This window comes from Coregonus clupeaformis, chromosome 7, assembly GCF_020615455.1.
Source record: "Coregonus clupeaformis isolate EN_2021a chromosome 7, ASM2061545v1, whole genome shotgun sequence".
In the NCBI taxonomy this organism is placed as follows: domain Eukaryota; kingdom Metazoa; phylum Chordata; class Actinopteri; order Salmoniformes; family Salmonidae; genus Coregonus; species Coregonus clupeaformis.
This window is the reverse complement of record NC_059198.1, coordinates 65,490,430-65,503,165: the sequence shown is the minus strand read 5'-3', so window position 1 is coordinate 65,503,165 and position 12,736 is coordinate 65,490,430. Positions and strand designations below refer to the sequence as shown.

At 45.1% G+C, this 12,736-nt stretch overlaps 1 protein-coding gene across 2 annotated transcripts in view; it reads left to right on the top strand.

The window, feature by feature from the left end:
* LOC121569984 (actin-related protein 2/3 complex subunit 1A-A-like) overlaps positions 1–8,299 on the top strand; it is an 11,008-nt gene extending 2,709 nt beyond the window's left edge. For both annotated transcript variants that reach the window (XM_041881388.2, XM_041881387.2), the window contains exons 3-10: positions 1,646–1,750; positions 2,322–2,544; positions 2,857–2,964; positions 3,682–3,888; positions 4,917–4,992; positions 5,331–5,521; positions 5,871–5,961; positions 7,808–8,299. In XM_041881388.2, coding sequence (XP_041737322.1) covers positions 1,646–1,750; positions 2,322–2,544; positions 2,857–2,964; positions 3,682–3,888; positions 4,917–4,992; positions 5,331–5,521; positions 5,871–5,961; positions 7,808–7,813 — 1,007 coding nt within the window. In that variant the 3' untranslated portion in view covers positions 7,814–8,299. The remainder of the gene's footprint in view (positions 1–1,645; positions 1,751–2,321; positions 2,545–2,856; positions 2,965–3,681; positions 3,889–4,916; positions 4,993–5,330; positions 5,522–5,870; positions 5,962–7,807) is intronic.
* Positions 8,300–12,736: the final 4,437 nt, after the last annotated feature.

Sequence of the window (12,736 nt, the reverse complement as noted above, 5' to 3'; positions counted from 1 at the left end):
TGTAGGCAACGTGCTAATCTGGTCCGCAGCCGGCTCTCCCTCTATCCAACGTCTATATGCAGTAGCAATTGAGCCTGGGGACAAGGTTAACAAAATGATATTGCTACACAGCAAATTAAAAATTAACTCTATGAGCGTAAAAGAACCCCAGTGTTGATGTTAATAACCAGTGTTGACTGTGAGAGTGTGATTGTGTCAGTTTTACCAGAGATCTGTATATAATGACTAGAGGCTCATGTCACCATCCCTAACAATGGGAGCCATTGTCCCAAAGGCGGGAAGGCAGGCAGTCTGCTTATCAGTCTGCTCACTAAGCCCATAGAAACACATTGAATAACGCTCTATACCCGCGTGGGCAGATTTTGGCCGAGAGTGAAACCTCTCGGTTCGCCTCTTCCGCTCTGGTTTTACTCTGTGGAGAGTACAACGTTCCCATCAAAACCACGCCCATCATTATCATATTTCCCAGCATGCTCTACTGCAGGTAGACGTTTAAGGATTGTTTTTTTATATCTTTGTTTTTGCTTGTACATTGATTGATTGATTGATTGATTGATTAATATTATGCTACTCAAAGACAAATAACATACATTTTTCTAAACTAATCCAATCAGTTAATTAGATTTTTTGCACCCGTTACTGAAATGGTTGTTCCAGTTTAAATGGTTTACGTACTCTCCTCACAATGTTCTTAACCCTGGCAGTCATTCTGTCTAGATTCCAAAAGGAATTACGCATCACTTTGCAAACCAGCATAATGTGACTTGCAGGTAGGGTTGCCATAAATCCCAGATTTTTCAGAAATCCTGGTTGAAAGATTCCTGGAAATGGAAGGGAATAATCAGAACATCCCAAATCCTTTAACCAGGATATCTGGGAATTTAGGGAATGTTACCACCCTACTTGAAGGCCTGATGTGGCCTGTAAACCATGAGTTTCAGGCCACTTTATTAGGGTAAAAGTAGGCTTAATTGGTGTAATTGTTAAAAAATACTATGAGGTGTTATTGCATAAAATCATTGGCGTAAACTATATACACTTCCCGGTGTTAAACATGAGGTGTTCTTGCATAACACTAAAAGTGTTAATTTCCTTAACACTGACCAAGTGTAACATCATCAGCATTAAACACAGTGATTTAAAAACTGAAAAGTGTGGACACTTATACACGCAGGCCCAGTGTTGAATTGAACACTGTCAGTGTTGATTCACCACTGGACACTTTGCTGTGTATACATATACAATATACTGTATGTTTCTGTAAACTGCTGCACATGTTGTATATGATACATCAACGCATTATAGACATCTCTCCTCCCCATAATATGCAATGTTGTGTGTGTGCTTGCGTGTGTGTGTCACTGTCAATCGGCATATTTCTATCCATTACACATTAGTTACATGTTAATCAAGATATTGTAGTGACGTAAAGTTGTCTCTCCTCTCACCAGATATTGCTGTGTATTAGTTGTTGTTAATCAAGATATTGTAGTGACGTAAAGATATCTCTCCTCTCACCAGATATTGCTGTGTATTAGTTGTTAATCAAGATATTGTAGTGACGTAAAGATGTCTCTCTCCAGAGATTGCTGTGCATTAGTTGTTAATCAATATATTGTAGTGACATAAAGATGTCTCTCTCCAGAGATTGCTGTCAGCCCCAACAACAGTGTGGTGATCATCTATGAGAAGAAGGGGAACGAGTGGGCCAAGATCCACGAGCTGACTGAGCACAGTGGACGGATCACAGGTACCCACATACAATACATCCCAAATGGCGCACTATTCCATATAGTGTACTACTGTAGACCAGGGCCCATAGGCCATTTGGGACTCAGCCATAGACAGCCAGGAAGTGAAACATCATTGGTTAGTCAGTAACTCCACTGAACAAACAGACACACACACATAATATAATAATAATATAATAATAATATGCCATTTAGCAGACGCTTTTATCCAAAGCGACTTACAGTCGTGCGTGCATACATTTTTTGTGTATGGGTGGTCCCGGGGATCGAACCCACTACCTTGGCGTTACAAGCGCCGTGCTCTACCAGCTGAGCTACAGAGGACCACGCACACACACACACACGCACGCACGCACGCACGCACGCACGCACGCACGCACGCACGCACGCACGCACGCACGCACGCACGCACGCACGCACGCACGCACGCACACACACACACACACACACACACACACACACACACACACACACACAGGGTGCTAGCCTGAACATGTTGCTTCACAAGGCATTATGGGATTCCAACTGCATCATTCTCTTCATTGACTCCTTTTCCTGAAAACCTTCCAGGCATCGACTGGGCTCCGGAGTCGAACCGCATCGTGACGTGTGCATCGGACCGTAATGCGTACGTGTGGACCCTGAAGGACAAGGTGTGGAAGCCTACTCTGGTGTTGGTGAGGATCAACCGGGCTGCTACCTGTGTCAAGTGGTCCCCCCTGGAGAATAAGTTTGCCCTGGGCAGCGGAGCTCGCCTCATCTCTGTCTGCTACTTCGAGAAGGAGAACGACTGGTGAGAGACACAGAACACGGTCGGTCGGTCGGTCTCTCTCTCTCTCTCTCACTCACTCACTCACTCACATACTCACACATGTACTCTCACTGTACCCTCTTACTAATACTGTTATTGTGACTGTGACTACAGTAGTACACTATAGGCCGGAAGTGAGGCACCATTTGAGATGTTCCCAGAGAGAATCTACTGTAACCTTTGCCCTCTGACCCTGTAGTGGCTCAGTAGTGTCTTGAGATTTGCCCAGTATGAATCTATTGCAACCTTTGACCTTTGAGACCTCTGTGACCTCTGCCCCCCCTCCCCCCGCAGGTGGCTCAGTAAGCACATAAAGAAGAGCATCCGGTCCACGGTGATGTGTCTGGACTGGCACCCCAACAACATACTGCTGGCTGCAGGGTCCTCTGACTTCCACTGCAGGTCAGAACCAACAGATTTCAACTGTCTCTAATGCTGTTGTTGCTACTGTTTTGACGATTGTTATTTATTCAACCTTCAGCAAGGTAATCATTGGGGACAGATGATTTATTTTCTAATGCTTGGTCAAGGAGCTGTTATAAAAAAAATATGACAATATAATTACATCTGTACAGCACTTCTGCTTGATAACCCCGCACCACCTTTGAATTTAATCTGATGTCATTTTCGCAAACACTTTTGCCATAGATTTGTGTTTTCTCACAACAAGTTTCTTTACCATGCACTCTTGGAAAAAAAGGTGCTATCTAGAACCTAAAAGGGTTATTTGGCTGTCCCCACAAGAGAACCCTTTGGAGAACCCTTTTAGGTTCCAGGTAGAACCCCTTTAGGTTCCATGTAGAACCTTTTTCACAGAAAATTCTACATGGAACCCAAAAGGGTTCTAGCTGGAACCAAAAAGGTTTCTTCTATAGGGACAGCTGAAGAACCCTTTTCGAACCCTTTTTTTCTAAGTCTGAGTTGTAATATGGTGGTTTAATTGTTTATACTAATGTATATACAGTCTGTTTATACTATAACAGTATTTAAAAATACTCTCTCACACGTTCTAGCTCTCTCTTTGTGAAACAGAATAAGCAGGTATTAAAGTAACGTTGTCCGAGCCAGATCGGCCCATAGTGATACAAACATCACAATTCCCAAATTCTCTTCATGCAGGATCTTCTCTGCCTACATCAAGGAAATCGAGGACAAGCCAGGCCCGACAGCGTGGGGGGCGAAGATGCCGTTTGGGGAGATGCTGCTGGAGACCAGGGACTGTGGAGGTTGGGTGCACAGTGTCTCCTTCTCCCCCAGCGGAGACCACCTGGCCTGGGTCGCTCACAACAGCAGCATCAGCGTGGCCGACGCCACCCAGGGGAAAGAGTGAGTGAAAGAGTGAAGGATTAAAGAGGTGAAAGAGTGAAGGGGTGAAAGAGAGAAGGAGTGAAGTGGTGAAATAGTGAAGGGATGAAAGAGTGAAGGGTTGAAAGAGTGGAGGGATGAAACAGTGAAGGGGTGAAAGAGTGAAGGAGTGAAGGGGAGAAAGGGCAAAAGAGTGAAGGGATGAAAGGGTGAATGATTGAAGAGGTGAAATAGGTGAAGAGGTGAAATAGTGAAAGATTGAAGGGGTAAAAGAGCAAAAGAGTGAAAAGGGGAAAGAGTGAACGGGTGAACGGGTGAAAGAACCAAATAATGAACACGTGAAAAAATTAAGGGGTGAAAGAGTGAAGAGGTGAAAGAGTGAAGAGGTGAAAGAGTGAAGGGATGAAAGAGTGAAGGGATAAAAGAGTGAAGAGGTGAAAGAGTGAAGGGATGAAAGAGTGAAGGGATAAAAGTGTGAAGGGATAAAAGAGTGAAGAGGTGAAAGAGTGAAGGGGTGAAAGAGTGAAGGGATGAAAGAGTGAAGGGATGAAAGAGTGAAGTGGTGAAAGAGTGAAGGGGTGAAAGAGTGAAGTGTGAAAGGGTCAAAGAGTGAAGGAGTTAAGGGATGAAAGAGTGAAGGGATGAAAGAGTGAAGGAGTGAAAGAGGGAAGCGTGAAAGTGTGAAGGAATGAACGAGTGAAGGGATGAAAGAGTGAAGGGTGAAAGAGCGAAAGGGGAAAGAGTGAAGGGGTGAAAGAGTGAACGTGAAAGGGACAAATTATAAGGCAGATGCCACCCCAGGGGAAAGAATGAGTAGCTATTACTGACAGACTACTGGTGTCCTCTCGCCTCACTTCCTGAAAATGTCAAAGCGAAACCATTAGAGCCTTGGAGGAGATCCTTGAAAAGGAACATTGGGTCCTTCTGATGTTCTGAGAAAGAGGCTAGGAGAAGGGATGTGAGGAAAAACACTTTAGAAATTCACCCAAAGAGAGGAACATGTCATTGACCCCTTGACTCTTGACCTCTGTCCTTGTGTTGATTGACAGGGTGACTCAGCTGACAATGGACCGCCTACCTCTAGTGAGCGTGCTCTATGTGAGCCCCACAGAGATGGTTGCTGCGGTAAGAAAACACACCTCTCTCACTCTCTCTCTCTTCATTTTTGACTGACCAGAACCATGACAAGGTTACTCAACACATGAGCCTATTTCACCGAACGACTTCCACCTCTGGGAGTTCATTGAAGAAATACACTCGGCCAGTCCCAAATGGCACCCTATTCCCCTATATATATAGGCTATACGGGATCCCTTGTGTCACGGTATCGTACAGCTTCCTCCTATGGTCCCTGGTCAAAAGCAGTGCATTATAAAAGGCAATAGTGTGCCATTTGACCCTCGGCCATAAGGCGATATCATACACACCCTGCATCTCTAACGTCTAAACCCTCTATGTTCCAGGGCCATGACTGCTGTCCGTTTCAGTTCTCCTATAAGGGCCCAGGCAGTCTGAAGTTTGTTAAGAAGCTGGACATCCCCAAGCAGACGTCTAGGGGCAGCATGTCCGCCATGCAACACTTCCGCAATCTGGATAAGAAGGCTACTGACGATGAGAGCAATGAACTGGGCTGCTTGCACCAGAACAGTATCACGTGAGGAGAGAGGGAGTGTGTTGTGTAATGTGTTGTGTGTGTGTTTGTTGTGTGCTGTGTGTGTGTTTGTTGTGTGTTATGTGTGTGTGTGTTTGTTGTGTGTGTGTTTGTTGTGTGCTGTGTGTGTGTTTGTTGTGTGTGTGTTTGTTGTGTGTTGTGTGTGTGTGTGTTATTTGTGTGTGTGTGTGTCATGTGTGTGTGTGTGTGTTTGTTGTGTATTGTGTGTGTGTTTGTTGTGTGTTGTGTGTGTGCGTGTGCTTGTTATGTGTGTTGTGTGTGTGATGTGTGTGTGCGTAAGAACTTGTTGAGTATAGTGAATCTCTCTGCTCCTGTGTCTCCCTCCCTCCAGTCAGCTGTGCATTGTGTCAGGAAAGAAGACCCACGTGGACAAGTACAGCAGCGTGGGTCTGGACGGAGCCATGGTCCTCTGGGACTTCAAGGTACTGCTTATAGACACTACATAAACAAAAAAAACAGGCTATTTACACGAGCACACTACAGAATACACGACCACACTGCTACGCCATCTTGGATCCATGTCATGACATGACATGACATTACATTCAGAGACTCAGGAGCCAATAGACATGCAGCACTCTACTCAGAGATCAATTCAAAGGCACAGGGTGCGTCTGAAATGGCATCCTAATCCTAGCTACATGGTCTGTAACCTGACTCATTATGACTAGGGGTCTTAGGCCTAGCTACATGGTCTGTAACCTGACTCATTATGTCTAGGGGTCTTAGTCCTAGCTACATGGTCTGTAACCTGACTCATTATGTCTAGGGGTCTTAGGCCTAGCTACATGGTCTGTAACCTGACTCATTATGACTAGGGGTCTTAGGCCTAGCTACATGGTCTGTAACCTGACTCATTATGTCTAGGGGTCTTAGTCCTAGCTACATGGTCTGTAACCTGACTCATTATGACTAGGGGTCTTAGACCTAGCTACATGGTCTGTAACCTGACTCATTATGACTAGGGGTCTTAGGCCTAGCTACATGGTCTGTAACCTGAGTCATTATGACTAGGGGTCTTAGGCCTAGCTACATGGTCTGTAACCTGACTCATTATGACTAGGGGTCTTAGGCCTAGCTACATGGTCTGTAACCTGACTCATTATGACTAGGGGTCTTAGTCCTAGCTACATGGTCTGTAACCTGACTCATTATGACTAGGGGTCTTAGGCCTAGCTACATGGTCTGTAACCTGACTCATTATGACTAGGGGTCTTAGGCCTAGCTACATGGTCTGTAACCTGACTCATTATGTCTAGGGGTCTTAGTCCTAGCTACATGGTCTGTAACCTGACTCATTATGACTAGGGGTCTTAGTCCTAGCTACATGGTCTGTAACCTGACTCATTATGACTAGGGGTCTTAGGCCTAGCTACATGGTCTGTAACCTGACTCATTATGACTAGGGGTCTTAGTCCTAGCTACATGGTCTGTAACCTGACTCATTATGTCTAGGGGTCTTAGTCCTAGCTACATGGTCTGTAACCTGACTCATTATGTCTAGGGGTCTTAGGCCTAGCTACATGGTCTGTAACCTGACTCATTATGACTAGGGGTCTTAGTCCTAGCTACATGGTCTGTAACCTGACTCATTATGACTAGGGGTCTTAGTCCTAGCTACATGGTCTGTAACCTGACTCATTATGACTAGGGGTCTTAGTCCTAGCTACATGGTCTGTAACCTGACTCATTATGACTAGGGGTCTTAGTCCTAGCTACATGGTCTGTAACCTGAGTTGATGTGTGCATAAATGTGAGAAGTCAGCGTATTCAGCCAGGTGTTGAATGTACGTACCCAGGAGACAGCAATTTACCGAGATCAGGGCCAGCTCCATCATTCCAAGCAGATTATTCATATGTTCATGGTGACAAAGTAAACATGTACAAAAAGCCCACTACAAAAAAGACACGCCCAACTAAAGAGGTTTTCTAACACAAAGAATAAACAAAAGCCGTCTGAGAGGCTTCTGGCCTCCTCTCTCTCCCGGACTGACAATCCCCTTCATTGGCTGCACCTGATGATGTGCTTATCAAGGCTTAGCTCAGCACCTCGACCCAGCTGCTGCCACCTGGGGGATGGAGTGTGGAAGTGTATCCTGGACAGTGTGTTTGTCTATGTCCCAACACTAACCTTTCCCCTGATATCATAACACCATATAGTGCACTACCTTTGACCAGAGACCTATGGGTAAAACTCAGGCTGTTATAATTTGTTTATATTACATTTATGAACCTGTTTTCCTTCCTCTTCTCTCTGTCTCCCTGCAGCACTGAGTTAATGGAGGATGCTAGATCCGTAGGCTGTGTCCTGCCATCTGTGTGGTCAGCATCACTCCAGCTGACCATGGGACTCACCACTACCAGTTGTTATTAACATCAACATCAAGCAGTTAGTCACACCAGGGTTGGGGTCAGTTCTATTTAAATTCCATTCAATTCAGAAAGTAAACCTAATTCCAATTCCTCTTAAAAATGTTCCTAATTTAAAAGCATTGAAGAGAATTGGAATTTCAGTGTACTTCCTGAATTGACTGGAATTTAAATGGAATTGACCCCAACACTGAGTCACACCACTGTCAAGTTACCTATTATTTTACACAGATAGATGTGTTATCGTGTGTATTACTGAGGCATTAATTTTCAACTGGAACAGTAGACGTTTCTGAAGCTTCAAGATGTTTCGCAAATAAATCAGGTTGCTTTGTGCTGGGTTTCAATCAATGAATCAATATTGTTGAATAAATAAACAGGCTTTCTACAGATTCTGGTGGACTGAGTTTTCATATTGTACCGTGGTTCCAATGTGATAAAAGGACTCATACCCAAGTGAAACGTTTGGTGTATATTTCTAATACTGTAATAAGGCACATTATTATATAAATCATATTGTCCATCCCTGGCTGAGGGCTACACTTCAACAAGTTATTGTGTCTATGGCAGTTTGGCTACAGTGAACCTACACTCCAGAACTGTTATAAATGATACACATTTAAATGCAAAGTAACATGTGTATGCAAAAGGCTGCTGCAGGTGGTTGAGGGTCGCTCAAGGAGAAATCAAGGAAGGTCAATGTTTTGCCGGCTGTTACTACTGTGAATGAATAGCTTTTCTTGTCGACCACCGCCACTGTGACCACCTTCCACTGTGACCACCTTCCACTGTGACCACCGCCCACTGTGACCACCTTCCACTGTGACCACCGCCCACTGTGACCACCTTCCACTGTGACCAGCACCACTGGCTTGAGTTCTCCGTGACATAACAACATGCGGAGTTACTTGCCACTAGAGAGGAAGAGGCGGAGCCAGAGGGTTAACTCACGTCAAAGTCTGTCCACGGGGGTAATACAGCGTTATTCAATGTGTTTCTATGGTCTTAATAAGCAGACCGATAGCTTGTCGCCTGTCTTGCCGCCTTCGGGACAACAACTCATTATATACAGTTTCTCTGCTACTACTGTATAGCTTTATGCTAGGGGCGTTATCCGACCTCCCTTTCCCTTAGAGGAGCCAATCAAAACAAACCTTTTCCCCACCTGACCATAGATAATGATAGTGAAAGCGCTGAGTATGCAAATAATTTAAGAACACCTGATCTGTCCATGACATAGACTGACCAGGGGAATCCAGGCGGAACGCTATGATCCCTTATTGATGTCACCTGTTCAATCGACTTCAATCAGTGTAGATGAAGGGGAGGAGACAGGTTAAAGAAGGATTTTTAAGCCTTGAGACAATTGAGACATGGATTGTGCATGTGTGCCATTCAGAGGGTGAATGGGCAAGACAAAATATTTAAGTGCCTTTGAATGGGGTATGGTAGAAGGTGCCAGGTGCATCGGTTTGTGTCAAGAACTGCAACGCTGCTGGGTTTTTCACGCTCAACAGTTTTACGTGTGTATCAAGAATGGTCCACCACCCAAAGGACATCCAGACAACTTGACACAACTGTAGGAAGCGTTGGAGTCAACATGGGCCAGCATCCCTTTGGAACACTTTCGACACCTTGTACAGTCCATGCCCCGACGGATTGAGGCTGTTCTGATGGGCAACTCCATATACCACAAACCCCAGAGGTGCCTTATTGCTATTATAAACTGGTTACCAAAGTACTTAGAGCAGTAAAAATACATGTTTTCTCATACCCGGTCTGATATACCACGGCTTTCAGCCAATCAGCATTAAGGGCTCGAACCACCTAGTTTATAATTCCCGTTATAGCGTCTGTGAGCGCACAGGCAGCGCCATTGAGGTAATCTCCATTTTGAAGTAGTACATCGATGGCCCGGTTGCAACCCGGTTGTACTCCAACCGGGTCATCAGGAGGGATCCCGTGTAGCTCAGTTGGTAGAGCATGGCGCTTGCAACGCCATGGTTGTGGGTTCGATTCCCACGGGGGCCAGTCTGAAAAAATTTATGCACTCACTAACTATAAAAGCGTCTGCTAAATGACAATTATTTTTATTTTTTTTATGAATTTGGAAGTCCAACCCAGTTGACTACATTAAAATGGTGGAAGCCAAGATTGTCTATTATTTAGATATGATAGTCAAGTGACCACTCTAACAATGGAAGGAGGTGAGATCAGGTGGGACCATTCTAGCCAATGAGAGGGCAGATACACCTGCGAACAACAGGCCATAGAGATAGACAGAGGACTCATCTTTGTATCTGTGCCATTAAGATGTTAAGATGGCGTTGCAGTGGATAGCAGCCTTTTTATGGGCTCCTGACTAATTCTGCTATTTTGTGTGTTTTTCTTACACTGATCTTAACTTTTTGTTTTACATAATGTCTCCGCTTTCATTTTCTATGACCGAAAACAGCTTCAGGACATCTGAACAGTGATCACTAACCTCAATTTGGATGACAATTTCTACTTCAACGAGTCGGCAGCGCTGGACGTTCTGCTTACTCCGGACCAGGCCCTAATCCCTGGGTCTTGAAAGAAGAAGTGACGGCACAAGAGAGGCAGACGAGCCGGCATCCTGATGAGACTACGTTGGTGAGTAAATAAACCCTATGTCCTTTTGATTGGCTAACGTACAGTCACTAGAGAACAAGCTGGACGAGCGCTGTTCGAGACTATCCTATCAACGGGACCTGAACAACTGTAATATTGTATGTTTTTCTGAGTCGTGGCTGAACAAGGACATGGATAATATACATCTCGCTGGTTTTTCCATGCATCGTCAAGACCGGACGGCAGCCTCGGGTAAAACAAAGGGGGGAGGAGTCTCTTTGTTAACAACAGCTGGTGCGCGATCTCTAATGTTAAGGAAGTATTTTGCTCTTCTGAGTTAGAATACATCATGATAGGCTGCAGACCATACTATTTATTTTTTTACGCTATCTATTTACCACCACAAACCGATGCTGGCACTAAGACCGTACTCAACGAGCTGTGTAGGGCCATAAGCAAACAACAAAATGCACATCCAGAGGCGGCGCTTCTCGTGGCCGGTGATTTTAATGCAGGGAAACTGAAATATGTTTTACCTAATTTCTACCAGCATTTCACCTGTGCAACTAGAGGTGACAAAACTCTAGATAACCTTTACTCCACACACAGAGACGCATGCAAAGCTCTCCCTCACCCTCCATTTGGCAGATCTGACCATAACTCTATCCTCCTGATTCTTACTTACAAACAAAAACTCAAACAGTAAGTACCAGTGATGTGTTCAATACGGAAGTGGTCGAATAAAGCAGATGCTAAGCTACATGACTGTTTCGCTAGCACAGACTGGAATATGTTCCGGGATTCATCCGATAACATTGAGGAGTTTACCACATCAGTCACAGGCTTCATTAATAAGTACATCGACAACGTCGTCCCCACAGTGACCGTACGTACATACCCCAACCAGAAGTATTACAGGCCCATCCGCACTGAGCTAAAGGCTAGAGCTGCCGCTTTCAAGGAGCGGGACACTAATCCGGGCACTTACAGTGAGGGAAAAAAGTATTTGATACCCTGCTGATTTTGTACGTTTGCCCACTGACAAAGAAATGATCAGTCTATAATTTTAATGGTAGGTTTATTTGAACAGTGAGAGACAGAATAACAACAAAAAAATCCAGAAAAAAGCATGCGTTTTTCTGGATTTTTTTGTTGTTATCCAGCCCCCAGGTGGTGAGGGTATGCAACAACACATCCGTTACGCTGATCCTCAACACTGGGGCCCCTCAGGGGTGCGTGCATAGTCCCCTCCTGTACTCCCTGTTCACCCATGACTGCATGGCCACGCACGACTCCAACACCATCATTAAGTTTGCCAACAACACAACGGTGGTAGACCTGATCAACGACGACGATGAGACAGCCTATAGGGAGGACAGTGACCTAGCAGTGTTGTGCCAGGACAACAACCTCTCCCTCAATGTCAGCAAAACGAAGGAGCTGATTGTGGACCACAGGAAACAGATGGCCAAGCATGCCCCTATCCACATCGACGGAGCTGTAGTGGAGTCGGTCGAGAGCTTCAAGTTCCTCTGTGTCCACGTCACTAAGGAATTAATCTGGTCCACACACACCAACACAGTCGTGAAGAGGGCACGACAACGGCTCTTTCCCCTCAGGAGGCTGAAAAGATTTGGCATGGGCCCTCAGATCCTCAAAAAGCTCTACAACGGCACCATTGAGGTCATCTTGAATCGCTGCATACATCACCGCTTGATATGACAACTGCTTGGCATCCAACCTCAAGTCGCTACAGAGGGTAGTGCAGACGGCCCAGTACAACACTGGGGCAGAGCTCCCTGCCATCTAGGACCTCTATACATGATGGTGTCAGAGGAAGGCCCTAAAAATTGTCAAAGACTCCAGCCACCCTAGTCATAGACTGTTCTCTCTAATACCTCACAGCAAGCGGTACCGGTGCACCAAGTCTGGAACCAACAGGACCCTGAACAGCTTCTACTCCCAAGCCATAAGACTGCTAAATAGTTAACCAATAGCTACCCGGACTATCTGCATTGAACCTTTTTTGCAACTCTTTTGACTCATCACATACGTTGCTACCTATATGTACATATCTACCTCCATTACCTCGTACCCCTGCACATCGACTCGGTACTGGTACCCAGTGTATATAGCCAAGTTATCGTTACTCATTGTGTATTTATTTATACGGTTATTATCTTTCTATTATTTTTCTATTTTACTCTCTGTATTGTTGGGAAGGGCCCGTAAGTA